The sequence below is a fragment of the Ictidomys tridecemlineatus genome, chromosome 1 (assembly GCF_052094955.1).
Source record: "Ictidomys tridecemlineatus isolate mIctTri1 chromosome 1, mIctTri1.hap1, whole genome shotgun sequence".
NCBI lineage: Eukaryota > Metazoa > Chordata > Mammalia > Rodentia > Sciuridae > Ictidomys > Ictidomys tridecemlineatus.
The window spans coordinates 73,629,734-73,649,088 of record NC_135477.1 but is presented as its reverse complement, the minus strand read 5'-3'; the positions used below and the strand labels follow the sequence as shown (position 1 = coordinate 73,649,088).

Genomic DNA, 19,355 nt, shown 5'->3' with positions numbered 1-19,355 from the left:
TGTTTCCCCAGTGCCCAGGTGTTAACGGCGTCCCCAGTTCACGGTGCTGCTGGGAGAAGGTGAACCTTTAAAACCTGGGGCTTTATGGGAGGCCTTAGGTCTTGGAGGCCTCTCCAAGGAGATCATTAGATGGGGGCCTCTTCCCTCTCTTTCTCATCCTGGCCCTGAGATATAGGCACTTCTACCACCATGCACTACTGCTGTGACATACTGTGCCTCCACAGGCCCCAAAGCAAGAGGGCCCATCAATCATGGACTGAAACCTCCAAAACTGTGAGCCAGAATACACCTTTCCTCTTTTTAAGCTGATGTGCTGAAGTATTTTGTCACAGTAATGAAAAGCTGACTAATGCACTGTCCCTCCTCAGGCAGGGAAGAGCAGGGTCTGAGTGTCGCAGGCCCCTTACCATTGCAGGCCGGGTGTACACTCTTCAGGTCTGAGGAGTCGTCGTCTGTCAGGTGCTTCCTGATCAGGCAGATCTTCAGAGCCAGGAAGCTGGCGGATATGGCAAAGCCCAGAGCAGTCCCAATGATGGCGTATTTAAAATCTACAGCACAGGTAGGAATTGAACACAGGATTACTCATCACCCTGCAAAGCTCTTCCACAGCTCTGGTGAAGTCCAAAGTCATGCATCTGGACCTTCACATTCCACACTCAGACCTGCTGTGGCAGCCTCTTTTCCCCTCTCCTGAGAGCACATTAATTCTCTTCATTTCCCATCTCACTGGAAAACTTCAGCTATGGGAACAATTCTGACATTTCTAAGGTCATTCAAAGTCAGCCCTTGAGGTGACCAGTTCACCCCAGCCCAGCCCTAGGTGGTGGGCAGCTAACCTTTGTGGTCTCCTATAGCCCTTCCTCACTTATCCCTTCATTAATTGATTGATTAATTTATTGAGTGTGTTAGTCTGATGCTATATGAGAAGGCTGAAGGCAAATAAATCAGGTCCTGTCTTGTCTTTGAGGGACGTGGAATCAGCTGGAGCTCACCCTAATGCCACATGACAAAAGTGGGCTGGGCTGGCCTGGGAGTCCTAAGAGTCAGACAGATGTGGTTTTCTGGGGGATCCCAGCTACCACGTGGGGCATTGTGGGTGCTGGAGCCGAACATCAGACACAGAGAGGAGACAAAGGTGCCTTTGATGTCTCATATCTCCTTTGAGGACAGGCTTGCAGGACCTGGCCCCAGGATAAAGCTGTTGGCCACTCAGGCTGGCCTGCACGTAAACCCAGCCCAGTCCTATGTGCTGACTAGCAGGAAACGGACACCAGCAGCCCCCCACCATCGTGTGCTTTTTGGAGGGTCTCTTTCTTGACTCTCATCTGCACCCAGAATAACTTAGGAGACCACCTACCAATTTCTTCCCCAGCAGACTTGTCCGTTGCCAGCACTTGAGCTCCTCCAACATCTGCAAAGAAAGAAAACCCAGATCCTGGTTGGAAAGCCAGAGGTCGACAGGAACAGAGCTGCTGAGATCAGCCACGGGTCACAGGCCAAAACCACGTCCCCAACCACGCTCAGGAGCTCAGTGGACTTCTGATTGCCACAGAATCTTGGGGTGTTTTAGGGATGCTAGCAACCCCTCCTCAAAACCCAGACCAGGGACAAGGTTCTGCAGAGCTCAGGCAAAACAGCAGCTTAACAGTTTATAAGACCCACATGCCAACCTTAGCCTGCCTCGAGGCTAGGAAATCCGGTCACTTTCACAGGCCCCTAGTCCAGGGGATGGCAGCACTTTCAGTTCCCTAGTGCATGGATTGAGCATCTCCTGCCCTGGCCCACTCCTTCTGCTTGGCCCCATCTGTTCCCCTCTACTCCCTTGCCTGCTGTTAGTTCTGTGTCACTTTCCTGATGCTTCTTTGGGGCCCCATAGCCACCATGCATACCACCTCACTGACAATGCTCATATTTATTTAGGAACATTTACATAGCAGTACCCTGTGCCAGGCACCATCCTAAGAGTTTCTCAGCTATTAACCCCATTGAATGCCTCTTTTTCTGGTCTTCCCCTTGGGCTGCATAGTACATAGCCAGCATTTGACCCAGCATCTGACACATCAGAGGTATCAATATATGACTGCTGAATGAGTTAATGAGTGAAAGTGATAGAACATGTTATGGGGTTCTATCACTTTCTTACTTCTAGCCAGGACTTGAAACCTTAAGACAGGAAGTCCTGCTCAAACAGGTCTGGTGGTGTCACAGACAGGCTGAGCAAGACTGTGAAACGTGGAGAGGAAGTTGTGTGTTCGTTGGCCGCTTACTTTGAGACAGATATGGGGTTGCAGAACAGGCACACACAAATTTAATACAGCAATGGTTCTGTGAGATGGACACTGACTATTACCATTGAATGAATGAGGAGCCAAAGACTATAAGGACTTAATGGTGCCCAACAGCTAATACAAAAAAGTAGCAGAGCCCTTTATTGTATCAGAGGAGGAGAGTAATGATAAAATACAGTACCCCCCCATCCATAGGAATACCCTCCAAGATCCCCAGTGGATGCCTGAAACCACAGAGTGCCAAACCCTACAAACCTATGATAAAGTTTACAAATTACACACAGTAAGAGATTAGCTATAATAACTAATAATAAAGTAGAATAATTATAACAGGATACTATAAAAAGTTATTTAACATTTAAGAACTGCTTATTTTTGCCATTAATATTTTCAGGTGGCTTTTATCTATAGGTAAATAAAACCTCAGAAAGCAAAAATATAGATAAGAAGGACGGTAGCATCCAAACCATCAAAAGTCCATGGCAAAATGGGCTTGGGCTGGGGACAAATGGTTAGGTCCCAGCCTCATTCAAGTTTCCAGGCACAGGCAGAGGAGAAAGTGCCACAAGCCATTTCCCATGAAAGGAAAGAGGTGACTTGGGTGGGAAAGACCAGTTCTTCCCAGCTTAGCTTCAAGAGGTTTCGCCTTACGACCCACGTGGCAAAGACCTTCTTCACCCCCAATGACGCCCAGCATTATGTGTAAGGTTGGACCTCCACAGAGCACAATCTTGTTCTGCATGTAATTGGTGGGAAAGGAATTGTTATGGCTTGGATGTGAGGTATCCCCCAAAAGCTCACGTGTGAAACAATGCAAGAAGGTTCAGAGGAGAAATGATTGAGTTGTAAGAGTCTTAACCCAATCAGTGATTTAATCCCCTAATAGAGATTAACTGAGGGGAAACTGACATGGTAGGGTGTGGCTGGAGGAGGTGAGAATTGAGGTGTGGCTTTGGGTATATACTTGTTGCTGACAAGTGGAGACTCTCTCTGCTTTGTGATCATCACGTGAGCCACTTCCTGCCCCCACACTCTCCTGCTCAGCCTCACCTGAGACCTGAGAAATGAAGCTGGCCTTCTATGGACTAAGACTTCTGAACCCCTGAGTCCTCAAATAAACATTTTTTTTCCTGTACAATTGTGCTGGTCAGGTCCTTTAGTCACTGCAGCAAAAAAAGCTGAGTAAAACAGAAGTCATAGTAACGGGCTTCAGGATTTTCTAGAGGCTCAACTTGGTGAGTGAATAAAGCTTGGGAATTCTGAAAGAAAAGTTCCCAGCCTTGTTCTACTCACAGGCCCCTCTGGAAATCGACCAATTTCTCTCTTCAATAGAAGACAAGCATGCTCGAACCCCCACACAGCTGCACACAATGACCTTGATTTTGTCAGGCCTCTAAAGACCCTAATGAGCTTCATTATACTGTCTCTTTTTATGTCTTTAAGTGAACCCTGGGGCTCCAGCCAGCTTGAGAACTGTTCTGGAGCTGGGGCGAAACCCTGTGTTGGACAGAACGGCTGGGATGGGCGTGGGGTTTCTGGGCTGACACCCTAAACTAGGAGCTTCGCAGGCTATGACCTTACCCTGGACCAGACACCACCTGATGCCTCTGCTTCTCTCTGGCTTTTCAGGGCAGAAGGTCCCTATGGGACAGCCGCCCCTGTCCCTTCACATGTTAACATCTTGCCTGGTTCCCTCCTCTAGGACCTTCCCCTTGGTGACTGTGGCTGTCAGTAGGGAGCATCCAGTCTGAAAACTTTATTCCAGCCTGAGATGAAATTTTGACAGAAAAAGAATTAAGGGCACAGATTAGAAAGCGTGTGAGAGCCACAGAGAGAAGTGTGCACAGAGAAACACAAGTCGACACACAGGGGATCCACACAGAGGCTTTGCCTGGGCAGCTCTGACCACTGATGGAAGAGAGGAGAAAGCACTGTCCTGAACACGCGGCTCTCACTGCTCTTCCCCGCGTTCATGGCTGGCAGTCAGCTCAGCCCCGGACAGGGGCAGGCCCCTTTGACACCACCCTCAGGCTCCATCCTGTGTCCCCTCTAAGCCCTGAGGCTTGCCCTCTCCCTGGCCCTTTGGCCCTCTGGACTTCAGGCCCTCCTTGTGGTGTGGGCCTTAGGGGCTGAGTGAATGTCCTCTGTGGAGTTCGTTGCAGGAGACACCTGGATGGTGGAGCTGTGCCCTCCAGCATCCCTGTGATTCCTCCTAGCCAGCCCAACCACCACTCGCCACTCGGCGGCAGCCTTTCCCCTCCTCAGGGAGGGAGATCCCTCAATGCAGCCCTCTGTCTGCACGTGGAGCTCTGACCTGCATTCGTGAGGAGCTTGAGCGTACCTGCTTTGCCAGATAACCTCTGCTTCCTGCCAGGGTCATGAGTGGGGGCAGGGCCTCCTGGGCCACAGACCCCCCCGCAAGCCCCAAAGCTGATGTCCCCTGGCTCTACAAAGGAGCATGGATGATCCTAGCAGGGCTTGTCAGCACAGCCAGAGGATTCCAGAATATTCTGCACCTTGTTCAGACCCTAGGGAAAGCCCACACGTAGAGAACCAGCAAGACCCTCACTGCATGTTCTCTGAGGGAATTCTATAGGCTCTCACACCAAAAGGAGGAGGGAGGGAGCTTAGTACCCAGAGGATGGGCTCTCAGACCCAGGGAGAGTCTAAGAAGGGCTGGTTGCATTAGGCTAGTGTCCCTGCTATGGGAGAGGGTGTGATCAAGGACCTCCTAACCAGTAGACTTACTGGCCACATGTGGCTTGAACCCATCCACTTGCTGTCACCAGCCCTAGGAGATTAGCTGACACATCTCCTCGACTGTCCATACTAAACCAAGTGCCGGATTGGATTATGGCCCCTGCAGTTGCCTCTAGATGGGCCTGTTAAGATTCTGGAACTTTCAGGAGCCTTCCTTAGTCTATACCCATACAACCTCGATGTGTGGTCAGCTGGGGTCCTGAATACAGGTGCTCTTTTTCCCACTTGTACAAAAACACGCCATGGACTCTTGATTCTGGAGTCTCTGCCTTCTGGCTGATGCCCCATTTGGACTTGACACTCTGCCCCTTCCTGCCAAGGTGGCAGGTTCCAGTCCCCTCTCTGCAGCCCCTCCAACTTCTGGCTTACTCTGCAAAGAGCTTCCAGGAAACAAGGAGCCTCCCGCAAAAGTAAATTTTCCCAAAGCCTTTTGGCCTCCGGGAACACACTACTGCCTCCAGAGGAAGACAGCAGGGCTCTTCAAGAAAGTGGAGGCGAGCTGTTATGGAGGGAGCAGAAGGCATGGTGTGGCCTTGCCCAACTCCGTTGGAATCTGACCCACGAAGGGCCCATCCCTGGCATCCAGACCTCTGTGTGCTGTCCACCTGTTGGGTCCACCCTGACTGGGGGACTGACAGTTTTTGCCACCCTTATTTGGGCAGAATCAGGCTGTGTGACTCCCAGTTGCAGGCCAGTGGGCGTTTGAGCCCTCGGATGTCATTCTATAAGTATCTGAACTAAAAATAGAAAGAGGCTGCCCTGAGTGTTTGTCAATTGTTGCCTGCCTGTATTCATCTTGGGACTTAAATATTGCAGAATGGCTCCTAACTTTAGATCCCATGAATTCCAACCTCCTCGGCTAGAGGAAGGGGTTTCAAATGTCTAGACCAGACATCCGTTCTCTCTTCACGGAGTCTACACAAATAAACAAGGGAGCTAGAGGGTGCTGAGGGGAGATCCACGAGCAATCACAGACCCACATCCCCCATGAAGGAGCTCAAGTGTAGTGAAGGAAACAGGAGTCACACTCAAGAAAGATCCAGTGTGTCACAGTACATGCTCAGCACCTTCTTGCAAACCTTGATCTCCACCAGTGGAGGGAGTCTGAACAGGGTTTGGGGTGGTCCCTCCTCCCCTGATTCTTTACCTGCTAGTGGCACCTTGGTTTCTCTCTAGGGAATGACCTCCAGGTGATTCTCACAGGAAAGGCTCCTAGATGGACATGTGACCCATACTGGTCAATTAGCATATTTCTTACTCCTGTCAACAGGGATTGGTCAAGGGCTGGGGCAAGTGGCCCGATTCAGGCCAGTAAGATTGAACTCTGGAATTTAGGGAGAAAATATTGAAACCCAGGAGTATTTTCTGGAATCGTTTATTCTGAGGCTAAAGGAAGCCTGAGGCTGCAGAGGGTAAAGCAGAGACAAAGTCCAAATGACAATTTTTGAGCTCCTGAATCTAGGTGTGCATGAACGACCTCTCTCTCTCTGAACTTTTCAGTTGCCTCAGTAAGGAAATGCCTTCCTTTTCTTAATTTTATCTGAGCTAACTAGCTGTCATCTGCAATCTGAAGAATCCTAATGAATGAAGTGATGCAGCCCTGATGCAGCATCATTAAAAATCAGGCTGGTGAGGCAGGGAAAGGAGTGGAGAATGCTGACCACAAATGAGGAGCCACATGGGGCAGCCTCAAATATACGTGATGAGATTGTATAAACAAAGCAACACAACCCTATGTGCCTCTGGGCCTTTGTACAAGTTGTCCCCATCAATGCAATACCTTCTTCTCCTTGTCCCTGTAGAAAGTTCTCATTTAACTTTCAAGATTTTGCACAAAAACCGCCTTCTCTAAAAATCCTCCGTTGGCCTCTGTTAGTACAGGATCACCCCTGACACCTTGTCATGCCTCTCTACACTGTTTGCTGGCCTAAGGTTGTTCTGAGGTATGGAGGACACCAACAACTCAGGGTGATCTGTTTCTCCCCAGGACCAGGATGACACAGGGGACCCTTTGGAACCTGGATTCTTTTCCTTGGGAAATGGGAAAAAGGTGAAAGGAAGAATCCTAAACTGACGGAGCAGTTACCCCAAAGCTACTGAACATTAAACCAGAAGTGGTTTGAAGTGATAAGATCAAGTATCTAGCACTGAGCAATACGGGGCCTCCGGATCCAAGCCAAGTTCAACCACAGAGAAACAGACCAAGACCTAGCATGCCCGTGTGACTCTGGGACCACGAGAGCCCCCTGTGAACACCTCCATCTTTCCCAGCAAGCTATGAGTCTGCAGGGTCCAGGGTCTGGTGACACACAGCTGGCACTCAGAGCAGATGAGAAAGGTTCAGAAAGGGACTTCAACTTGCAGAGTCAAAGGGGACAGTTCAGCTAGGCTTCATGCCACTGGGCCTCACTCTCCCAACACCCTAGTGTATAAAAAGGGTCCTACTGGGATAGTTCTTTCCTCTCTGTCATTTGTCCTGTGTCTCTCTCCCTGCAAGGTCACCTTAGAGGTCAGAGCAGAACATGAAGCACAACTTTCTAATACAGCTGGTTTGGGTGGTGTGGGTTCCGGCAACCCCTTCCCTCCCTCAGAGCTCAGCAACACATGCACTGCTTAGAAAAATAGGGCCAGCTGCTGGTCTTGCCAGCTCTCCATGAGTCTGTCTGACAGCGAAGCACACCTACACTGGATTCTGTGTCACTTCAGCCCTCTCCCCAGAAAAATGCCAGGGGACAGGTGAGCAGGCTGGTTCTGAGGGTCTCCCACTCCCACCGTCTGTGTGGCTTCCAGGGTCTAGAGCCTTATTTGATACCACCATGACTTGCAGAAACTTCAGACGCCCTGTCCTAAACCCAGAAACCACCTGAACTTGCTCCTCCCGGGTCACCTTCTTCCTGTCTCATCAGAGCTTGTCTCCAGCAGCCAAACTTCAAGTAAACAGGACGTTTACACCCCCACCCCCACCCCATGGCTCTGTGTGCCCCATCCTTTCTCTGAAAGGACCTAGACTTGGGGCAGGAACCAGACCTGCCAGGCAGAGAGCTCCGTGGGTTGGAGCCAAAGGAAAACATAGGAGAGAGGGCCATGCAGAGAGGGCTGCAGGGCCTCGTGGTGGCCTGTGAATGACCCCTGGTTCCCACACACAAGCAGTCAGAGCAACCTCCTGCCTCACAAACCTAGCTGAAGACGTGCAACCCCCGGGAAGACAGGACTGAGTGAGTAATACCACACCAAGGGTGTCCTTGCTAGCACGTGTAAGTCCACACACAGCAAATAGCCATCTGGGAGGGCCAAGGGGGACACTCCATGGTGTCAGAGAAGTTCCCAGGAGTATTACTGTTTAAATTACAGCCAAGTGGACCAGTCGGAGCTAATGAAGATAAGGCAGTGGAAAGGGTGGGTGATGGGATAGGGTTAGGTGTCTAGCAAAGGAGGAGGATAGGAATAAAAAACACGAGGCTGGAGAGGGTGCCGAGGCCTTGCGAACTCAAGGAGGGGGCTCAGCAGGGTGGAGGCAGCCAGCTTTGTGGGTGAATGAGGGTCCTTGAACAAGCAGAGGAGAGAGACCCATGGCCAGCCTCCAGGGCCCACACCCAAGCTGGCCACACCATGGGGCTAGAGCATTGGCCCTCCCTCATGTTATGACTACCTCAAAGCCTCTATGTTCTTGTCCTTGAGCCACACTGCCCTGGGCATGGGTCAGCTGAGGCTGCCGGGGCTTTCCAGCATCAATGCTGGTGCAACCAGCCAGGACATGGCAGCCCTCGGCAGAAACAGGAAGCAGGAGGCCACAGAAGGCCACTGGGAAGATAGAGAGGCCGACGGGGGCCGTGAAGCATGAGTGAGTGCCGGCTTCCAGAAATAGCACCGTAATTAAGAGGAGAACAATAATGGTGGGTGACCAGACAGTATCAAAACTTGTGCCCACTTTGTTTTTCCTGAGCAATCTTTGCTAATTAATTCTTAAAGATTCACACACTGGGATTAAAACACTCAGCTCACAGAAGCCAAACTGATCAATACCTCTTCAGGCTAATGGAGAGGCGGGAGGCCGGAGCCAGCTTGGGTCCAAGGTAGAACTAGGGGTACTTCAGGGGCCAGAGCTCTTGCAAAAGGGAGTCTCCTAGGGACCCCCTCGCCAGGTCCATTCTGACCAGGAGGTGGTGACAAGTTAGCATGGGGACACTTGCCACCCTTGGCAAGGGAGCTGTGGAAATCTCAAGAAGTGCTGGGAGAAAGGGGACTGGGAAGCGCTGTTCAGGGAAGGCCAGAGCAGAGGACCACAGCCAGAACACTCCCCGTTTCCATTCTCACTGTGGAATGGGTTTGCTCCATGAGGGCTTGAAAACCTCCCTACAGCCCAGGGGAGGGGAGAGAGAGGGACATTGAAATCAAGAGATATATTCCAGGGAACTCTATTGGAAACAAGAGTCCCCATTCTGCCAGCTATTGCTTAGCCAATGGCCTTGGGCCAGACATGATATGGCTCCAAACTCAGTGACCCCCACAGAGTGTGGCTGGGTGGACTCCCTGGAGGTGTATGTGTGTGAGAGAGAGACCAAAGTGAGGCACAGGTGTTAGCCATCCTTCCATTAGCAAGCTCGCCATTCACTTGAGACAGCGTCCTCTGCTTTTCTGGGGATCATGGGAGAAGAGGGGAACAGAGTGCTTTGGGAGGTGGCTCTGGAGTTAGTGATCAGATCAGGAAAGAGTGGCCCTTGCAGCCAGAGCACAGGTCTCCACCATTCTGAGAGGTGGCTAAGCTGAACACTTCTAAAGCCAGCATAATGCTAGCAAGATGCTGGGGTTTCAGATCCGCGCAGGCCTATTTTCAAGAGTGAATCTCAGGGCCTGCCTTTGCAGAGAGAGCAAGGGAGGCTGGAAGCCATGCGGAATAACTAATTAATGATGGTAAAGTATTGTGGAAGAGGAAAGCGTTGTATAACCGCTAAGTGGTGGGGTTATTATTATTCATGCAATATTCATACGGTGCTCTTCAGCCTCTGGGAAGCTTTGCTCTGAGTCCTGAGGGACCTGGCTGAGGGGAGTGTGTGCCCAGGGAGTGGGGCTGTGGGATGACAGCTGGCCTGGTGCACAGGAAGGAGCTATGACACTGCAGAGAGAACAGCAGCATGCAGAACTCCTTGGCAATACTGGAACCCCTCGGCAAAGCCAGGAAGGCCAAGCAGAGACATCTGCCTCCATTGACCAGGAGAGCCTCTTCAATAAGCCCTGCTATGCACTGGGCACCTCCACTTTAATGTCCTTTTAAAGGACACTCTTGACATTTGCAGAGCCCAGGGCATGCCACCCAACGAGATATTTAAGCTATAAATCAAGTCCCTTAAACATCCCAGCACAGAATGCCCCACTCAGGGCCCTTCCGTCTACTCCCCTGGGGGTCTTCTTCTGGAGTGGGAGGTTCAGCTCTGCCAAATGCTTCAACTTGTGCCAGGGTCTTATAGGTAGAGCAGGAAGAAACCAGGCTTGGCCCCTGTCACCTGGAACTCCCGTGACCTCCAGAACTGGGGATGAGGCCTGCCCCAATTGGACTCCCTGTGGAGTTCAATGCAACCACTGGATTTCCCCCAACCTCTGAGTCATGTCAAGTTTGCCCCACCAAAGAAGACCTCCAAGTGCAGGGAGGAAGGAAGCACGGCTACCTGAGTGTCTGGTCTACTGGTGACTTCAATAAAAGCATTTCCTCTCTCCCTCTCTAGTCCCCAGAGCCACTACTAGCCTGGGGTTTCCCCTGCCCCAACATGTGGCCTCCTGCTCCACTGGCCCTTGCTCACCTCTGAGTCTCATCCCTCACATGTCCCCAGCCTCAGCAGGAGCTGTCCTCTCAACTTTATGTCTCAGGAGTGAATTCCAATCAGATTCATTCCTGCACACAGTTCCTACAGATCAGCCTTCTGAAGCTGACATCGCACTTCATGGACTAATTAGCTCACAAACAAGTGCCAGTTAATGGACAGGTGCTGGAGCAGCAGCTCAGTAAGAACAGATCCCTGCCCTAACCCAGGGGACAGTACAGCAGGAAACAGGAGCATCTCCATGGCTCTGCAGAGGGAGCAGGTCTGTGAGGAGGGCTTGAGGTTGAACGGGAGCAGGATGGGTGTTCTGTGTGGCAGAGCCTGGGCTGGGGCTGGGAACCCTGTGGACGCAGCAAACACTTTGGTCACTGCTAACAACAGAGAGAAGCTACTAGAGGACTTCAGCTAGGAGGAGCGTAAGCAGTTCACACTCAATAGGATTCATCCTCAGGAAGCCCTCCTGGACACATCAGTTTGGATCAGTTGCTTTTCCTCCATTTCCTGTGAGCCTCCCTCATCTCAGCAGTTAACACACTGCATTGCAACTGTCCTTCCCACAAACTGTCAACTCCTCACTATTTTTACGTCCCAGTCAAGTCTGGTGCAAACCAGTGTTTGCTTTCTCAAAGAGAAAGCTCTGGATGTGTAAGTGTCCCAGTCTTCTGGGATAGCCTGTGGGCCCCGTCCCAAGCCCTTCACCTCTTCCCCTGGACAGCAACTTCTTGATAGCGTGGAAGTTCACAAGGGTTTGACCAGGTCTGTGAGGTGGGCACAGCTGGGCTCCAGGCAGGAATTCCCTAGCTGCTCATCTGTTTTGTGCAGACAAGCAGGAGAGAGCCAGCCCAGTTTGTCGTACTGAGAACCATTAGCCTGTTACTTAATGGAATCAAGTTTAATAAAAGGAATGGTTCAGGTAGTGCTGGTGGATAAATGAGGGTCTGGGTGTGACACAGATGCTTATAGTGACTTTAAAGAAAAAAACACAGATGATTTAATTTGGGAGCTAGTGGAAAAGTCTGTTGATAGTGTATCAGGCAGTCTGGCTCAGCCTTTTGGGCTCAGCCATTTGGGCTTAGCTGTCACTCTCTTAGGGGGCTGAGAACCCGGGGCTTTCCTAGCAGCCACTCTGCCTGTGTGGCTCCTCACTCTCTTACCTCATGGAATATTTCCTCCCCTTGAGGAGCCTCTAGGATCAGAAATGTGTATCTACGAGATGTGTCATTGTTTAGGCCCCCTCCCCAAAGAGCATGACTCCAAATCATCCACCCTCCAAGGGCTTAGAAACTCATTTCAGACTTCCATTTCTGGGAAGATGAAATAGGCTTACTCTCCCCTATTCCTCTCACTAAATATAGCTAAAAACCCTCCATACTATATTTATAAACAGATATAAGTAGAACCTAAAAGGTAGAAGAAGGCAGACTGGCTAGGGACCTTGGGATCCCAGAAATAACAGGAAAGTGAATTTATTTGAATTTGTTTTTGTATATATCCCAGATGGGGTACAGGAAAGAGCTGCCAACCCAGATATGCAAAGGGTCATAGATAGAGACACACACACACCCCTCAAAAAAAAAAAAAAAAAAAAAAGAAAGGTCAGTCCTCACTAACCAGGACCAGGTGAGGGATGGCCTAGAAGGCCAAGAGAACACACCACGGCCCCACCCCCAACCCCACCTTCACTGATAAAGCCCAGGAGTGACCTAGATTTCCATCCTCACTAGATGTAACAAGGAGCCACAATTGCCCCACAAGGGTGCTCCCACAGAGTCAAGGACTTTTGTCCCTAACAGATAAAAAAAAAAGTTCCTACCCCCAGGTATGTCAGCGGAGACCACATAGAGAACCTGGACGCCTGTCCCCAGCTGGCTGTGACTCACTCTCTTTGTAGAAGAAGACTACCAGTGGAGACTCAGGATACCCGCCACTTCCCAGCAGTCGGGGGTCGCCCCACCCCACTGTCAGAGAAGAACATCTGGTAAGGAGTAGTGGGTCGCCCCTGTGCCTCCCAGCAAGGGCCTAGGGAGGAGCCTGGACTCCCACCTGACCCAACTGGGTCAGGAGCCTCACTGCCATCAGGTCCCAACAAAGGCGAGGAGAGGAGTCTGTACTTCTAACCATCTAACAGCAATGAGGAAATATTCCTTTTCTTCAATTAAAATGATGTCTGAGGATGGCTGTTACAACAGAAAATCTAAATTGGATTTAGTTTCCTAACATAATACCCCAAATGAAAACCAACTGTCAAAGAAAGAATCAGGAAACTATCTATTTGAAAGAAAAAAGATCACCAAAAGATACTAATGACAAAGTGACACAGATATCAAAGTTATCTGACAAAGATGTACCGTAGCTATTATAAAGATGTTTCCAAGAGCAATTATGAAAATGCTTGAAATAGGAAAACAGAAAGTCTCAGCAAAGAAATTTATGAAAAAGCTTGAAATAGGAAAACAGAAAGTCTCAGCAAAGAAATAGAAAACCTAATCAAACAAACAAAAAAAGATTAGAAGATATAGAGAACTGAATGAAATCTTAGAACTGAAATATAATAACTGAAATAAAAACTCAATCAATGGATGCTATAGCGGAATAAAGAGAACAAAAGAAAGAATCTGGGAACTTGAAGACTATATATGTGTATCTCCAACCTGAGCAACTAAGAGAAATAGGATTTTAAAATACACAGAGCTTCAAGAACTTTGGGATTATAACAACCTAACATACTGCCATTAGAGTCCTAGGACCAAAGAAAGAGAGTGGAATGGAAAGGATTTGAAGAAATAATGGCTGAAAACTTTCCAAACCTGGCAGAAGACACATAGAAATTTTAGAAACTGACCAAACTCTAACAGGATAAACTCAAATAAAACCACGCTAAGATATTTCACAGTCAAACTTATTAAAATGACAAACAAAATAAAATTCTTGAAAACAGTTTTAAAAACTACCTTATATATAGAAGGAGAAGAACTTGATTTAAAGATGGATTTCTCACTAGAAAATACAGAGACCAAGAGGAAGTGAAGGAAAAAAGGATGACCTTCCAAATCCCATGTCCAGTGAAAATGTCCTTCAGGAAAGAAGGAGAGAGCAAGACCTCCTCAGATAAAGAACACCCAGAAAGTTGGCCATCAGCAAACCTAACCTGCAAGGATGACTAAAGGGAGTTCTCCAAACAGAAATGAAAAGATACAACAAGGAATTCTAGAAGTGAGAAAAAAACACAGGAAAGTGTAAAAATACGAGGAAATAAAATAGACTCTCATTCTCCTTTTAATGTTGTTGAATCATGCTTCATGCTTGAAGCTTAAAAAATGATAATGCTATCTAACACAGTTCTCAAAGGTAAAGAAAATATTTAAGACAACTAAAAATGAGAGAAGGCAAAGGAACAAAGTGGCACAGTTTCTACATTTCACTGAACCGTCAAAATGACAGCAGTAGACTGTGGTGTTATGTGTACATAGTGTAAAACCTAGAGTGACCACTAGAAAATCAATATACAGTTAAACACACACACACACACACACACACACACACACACACACACACACACAAGATCAAGACAACAAGTGCCCTGGGCCAAGCCTCAACAAATTTAAAAGAACTGAAATCATACAGATTTGAATTCTTTGATCACAATGGAATCAACTTGAAATCAATAAAAGAAAGACGACGGCAAACTTGAAAGCTAATAATACCTACAAATAATCCACCATCAAAGAGGAAGTCCTGAGGAAATCCTGAGGACCCTTTTATTTATTAAGCAAATGAAAAGAAAACACATCAATTTTTGTGGAACATCACTAAAGCAGTCCTGAGAGGGAAATTTATGGCACTAAATGCTCTCATCTGAAAAGACTTAAATCACCCAACTAAGATGCCACTTTAAGAAATTAGGGAAAGAACAGCAATATAAACCCAAAACAAGCAGAAAAAAGTAAATAATAAAGAAAGAGCAAAATCAATAAAATCCAGCAGAGAAAACCAGTGAAACAATTATTTTGTCCGAAAAGATAATCAAATTGAAAAACTTCTGATAAGACTGACCAAAAAAAAAAAAAAGATGTCAGTTATCAATATCAGGAATGAAATGAGACTGATGTTCCAGATCCTGCGGACAGCAAAATAGTAACAATGATGACGATGACCATGACTATCGATGATGGAAGAATGCTGTCGACAAACTATTCACAAAACCTCAACGACTTAGAAAAATGGACCAATTTTTCAGAAAGTACTAATTACCAAGAGTGACTCAATATGAAACAGATACTTTAGGTAGCCCTATAATTATAAAGGAAATTGAATTCATAATTTAATAATTCCCCCAAAAAACAGTTTGCAGGCCCAGACCATTTCAAGAGAGAATTCTAGAGAGAGCTTAAAGAATTATTAACAATTCTACACAATTCTTTCCAGAAAGGAGAACAGAGGGAAACACTTCCTAATTCATTTTTGAAACTAGCATTACCCTGCTATTCAGTCCATACAAAGACAATACAAAAAAGAAAAACACTAGACAGTCGACTTCATGAATATAGTTACAAAAACCCTTAACAAATTATCCGCAAGCAGAATTCAGCAATATAGGAAGCTGTGCACAGTGGCATGTGCCTGTAGTCCCAGCATTTGGGAGGTTGAGGTGGAAAGATGACTTGAGTCCTTGAGTTTGAGAATTCAGCAATATATTGAAAGAATTAAACATCATGACCAACTGGAGTTTTTCAGGATACCAAGCTGGTTGGATGTTTGAAAATCAATCTCCATTGTCTACCACACAAACAGGTGAAAGAAGAAAAGTCACATCATCAGACAACACAGGAAACACATTTGACAAGATTCTACATTCATGATAAAAAAAACTCTCCAAAAAAAAAATAGAGGAAAACTTCTTCACATTTATGAAGACCATTTACCCTCCCCCCCCCAAAAAAAAATATCTGCACCTAATTTAATGTGAGAAACAAAGTACTTTTCCAGTAAGATCAGGAACAAGGTGAGGGTATCTGCTGTCGGAGAATTCTTGCTCTGTTGAGAAATTTCCTCTGCTTACCTGAGGTCCCAGCCTCTTCCCTTACCTTCTGCTGATTTGCTAAGAGACCCCAGTGTATTCTCTTTCTTTTGTTATATTTGTGATGATTTATTATGCAGCAAAGGAAAACGAATGCACCAAGAATTCTTTTTCACTAACATCCTTGCACCACACAATTCTAAACCATCGTCTTGGCAGGAAATTGGAACAGGGGAAAAGCTGTCAGGAAAGATTTTTACAAAGATCTCAGGGACTAAGAGCCAAGGAATAAAGTGATGACTTTGACTTGTAAGATAAAAACGAATTTAATTCTCTTTACCCCGGCCTCTGCCATCTTTTCATTATAAATTAAGGCAGAAGAAAAAAACCTCTGCTCACTTCAATAACTCTGGCTCCTTCCATGAAGAATGTTTTAGGCCCTGGAACATAATTAAAGTGATATTGTACTTCTTTTATTATCATGATTATAATAATACATACATTTCAATGGATGCTTTCCAACAACATTGAAACAAAGACAGATGGCTGACATTCAGGTTGGAATTAGAGTCCAAAGGAATATTTTATATGGCAGCTTTTTTAGAAGGGAGCTATAGACCTCTAATAAAATGCCTAGAAATTTTACTAGATATTTTCAATAACTATTCTTAGGTCCATATTTTGGCAAAACTGAAAAATACTAATGGGTTAGTAACAAACCATTTATTTAGAACTAGAACAACCATAATCTGAAACCTATTATTATGTCCAGAGGACATCAGTCTTTGTCACACACCCTTTTCCTCCAGACTTGAACCCTGAGAATGACAGAATGAGCTATAGAATCTTCTACATGAGCTGTGGATCTTCTGCTAGGAATGTATAAACTGGATTTAATCATTAGAGAATATCAGGCAAACCCCCAATGAAGACAGTTCTCTGGAGGAGAAGAGGTTGACAGGAAACTATGTGTTTCAGAAAATATCACTGTCATGAAAGACACACACACAGGCTAAAGAGATGTTCCAGACTACAGAAGGCTCAAGCAGCATGGTTACCCTGGGCAACACAGTCCCTGTGTCTGTCCTGGAGGCATACCATTGAAAATATTGAAATTTGATCAGTACAAAAGTGTCTTGTCAATGTTAATTTCCTAAAGTGGGTGACTGCACTATGGTTATATAAGATAATTTCTCTATTATTTTTTTCTAATTTACACATAATATTTGTGCATCTTTGTGGTATATGTATAATAATTTGATACATATATAGATGTATAATAATCAAATCAGGATAGTTAACATTCTATCTCGTCAAACACTTATTGTTTCCCTGTGTTGGGAAACTTGGGGGCTCTGTAATTATAAAATAGGTCATAAATTGTTGCAGACTGCAGTTACCCTACTGTGCTATAGAACACCAGAGTTCATTCCTCTCACCCGAATGTATTCTAGGAACTGTTGTCTAACTTCTCTCCATCCTCTCCGCCCCCCTCACTCTTCTCAGTTCCCATTGGCCACTTTTCTACTCTCTTCTATAAGATTTTAGCTTGGTTGATTTTTTTTTTAGCTCCCCAAAATGAGTGAAAACCTGCAGCATTTGTCTTTTTTCACCCAGCTTATTTCACTTAACACGAGGTCCTCCAGTTCCTTCCAGGTTGCCACGCTCTTAAGAAATACACACAGAGAAAGAGAAACACAGGATAAAGCAAATAAGGTAAATTATTTTCAATAGACAAATCATACGAGTATCTTTGTACATCTCTTATTCTTGCAACTTTTCTTATGGTTGAAATTAAAATTTGGGGGAAAAACAGTTCAAAAAGTCATGTAAGTTTTTCATAATGGCACCTCTTTCCCTTCTCAACAGAGAGGCAGTTTGGTGTTTCAATTAAAAATGTAGCTTTGGGCATCAAAATACCTCATTTTGAAGCCAAGCTCTTCATACCTCAGTTTCCTCATCTGTCAAAATAGTCATGATTATAATAAGAACATTTCCTTTTGTTCATGATAAATGAGTGAGTCCCACATGGAAGTTCTGGGAGGAGAAACAGAGCTGGGGTCAGCTGGGGTCAGCTCTCAGGAAGTGGGATTTTACCATGTTTTAAAGGAAAGAGCTCCACCATGGAGAGTAAGGTAAATTCAGAGCAGAGGCGATTCTAACAATGACAGATTGACTGCACATGATGGTGCACACCTGTAATCCCAGCAACTGAGCAGCCTGAGACAGGAGCATCGAAAGTGCGAGGCCATTCTTGTCAACCTAGCAAGACCCTATCTCAAAACAAAAAATACAAAAGGCTGGGATGTTGCTCAGTAGTAAAGCACCATGGATTCAATCCCCAAATCTATTTTTAAAAAGCCCAAAGGAGGTAAACTTTTCTAGAAGTTAGCAAGATTAATAAACTATCATAAATAAAATGGCATGACCTTATTCAAATTTAGACAGGTATAAAAAGTGTCACAGAATGCAAAGCCCACAAACAGTTCAAACTTCTGTTAATTGGATAGAATAGAGGAAACATCCCAAAGCAGGAGAGAAAGGACAGATTATTAAACAAGTGATATTAGGACAAAAATCAATCATGTACAAAAATCAATCTTAGATCTTTAAGCCATTTACAAAAATACATTTCAAATAAATGAAAGACCTAATCATAAAGAAAGCAATCATTTTAAGGTAAAAAAATATGTTTAAAAATGTTTTTAGACAAGATAGAAAAGGTAAACACACAAAAAAGAAAAGAACATTATCAGAGGACTATGACTCCATTTCTAATGTTCTGTTTCTTCCATGGTTGATTTAGCTACTTACCTTTAAATACATATGTCTTTTAAAACCCACAAAATTTTAATATTTATTAATTCAGGGTGTTGGCTTTATAAATGTTTGCTACATTAAGCTCTGTATTTTTTTTAAAAAAAATTGTTTTAGAATATTAAACAAATTGTTTCAAAAACTCTAGCTACCCTGGGAGGAAAAAATAGTGTGCCTGAGTCCTCAAGCCCAGCTTACACCTGTAACCTTGGTATCTCAGGGTAACTGGATAGAGATTGCCCCCATGTACCCTCAAGCCTCCCAGGTACAGTTCACATCTACTTGAGTGACTTTGCAGTTCTTACTAGATACTCCACTAGGTATCTAGTAAGATTAAGGTAAAACCCAAATTTTTCTTAACTTGCTTTCAACAGACTTTTATTTTTTCTCTTTGTCAATATAAATTTATTTATTGGAAATTTGGAATACATAGATCATTATGAAAAATTTCAACACAGGGAAATTAAAATATGCCCCTTAATCTTACTTCCCAAAGAGAGTAAAGACTACTGATAAACCACATGCTGTGTTTTCTCTAGGTAAGCAAACCCGTAAAACTACACCCACATAACTCTAGCTCTGTGATTACCACTTTGTCGCTCTTCACTGTTCATGTTGGTCTATAGAAAGTCATGTCTTTCATCTAATCACATTGGA

General features: G+C 45.7%; 1 protein-coding gene across 2 annotated transcripts in view; it reads right to left on the bottom strand.

Moving 5' to 3' along the window:
- Window positions 1-19,355, bottom strand: part of Tmem273 (transmembrane protein 273) — a 32,678-nt gene that overhangs the window by 10,509 nt on the left and 2,814 nt on the right. For both annotated transcript variants that reach the window (XM_040273056.2, XM_040273057.2), the window contains exons 2-3: window positions 1,358-1,411; window positions 408-548 (exon numbers count right to left, since the gene is read on the bottom strand). In XM_040273056.2, the coding sequence (XP_040128990.1) occupies window positions 408-548; window positions 1,358-1,411 (195 nt within the window). The remainder of the gene's footprint in view (window positions 1-407; window positions 549-1,357; window positions 1,412-19,355) is intronic.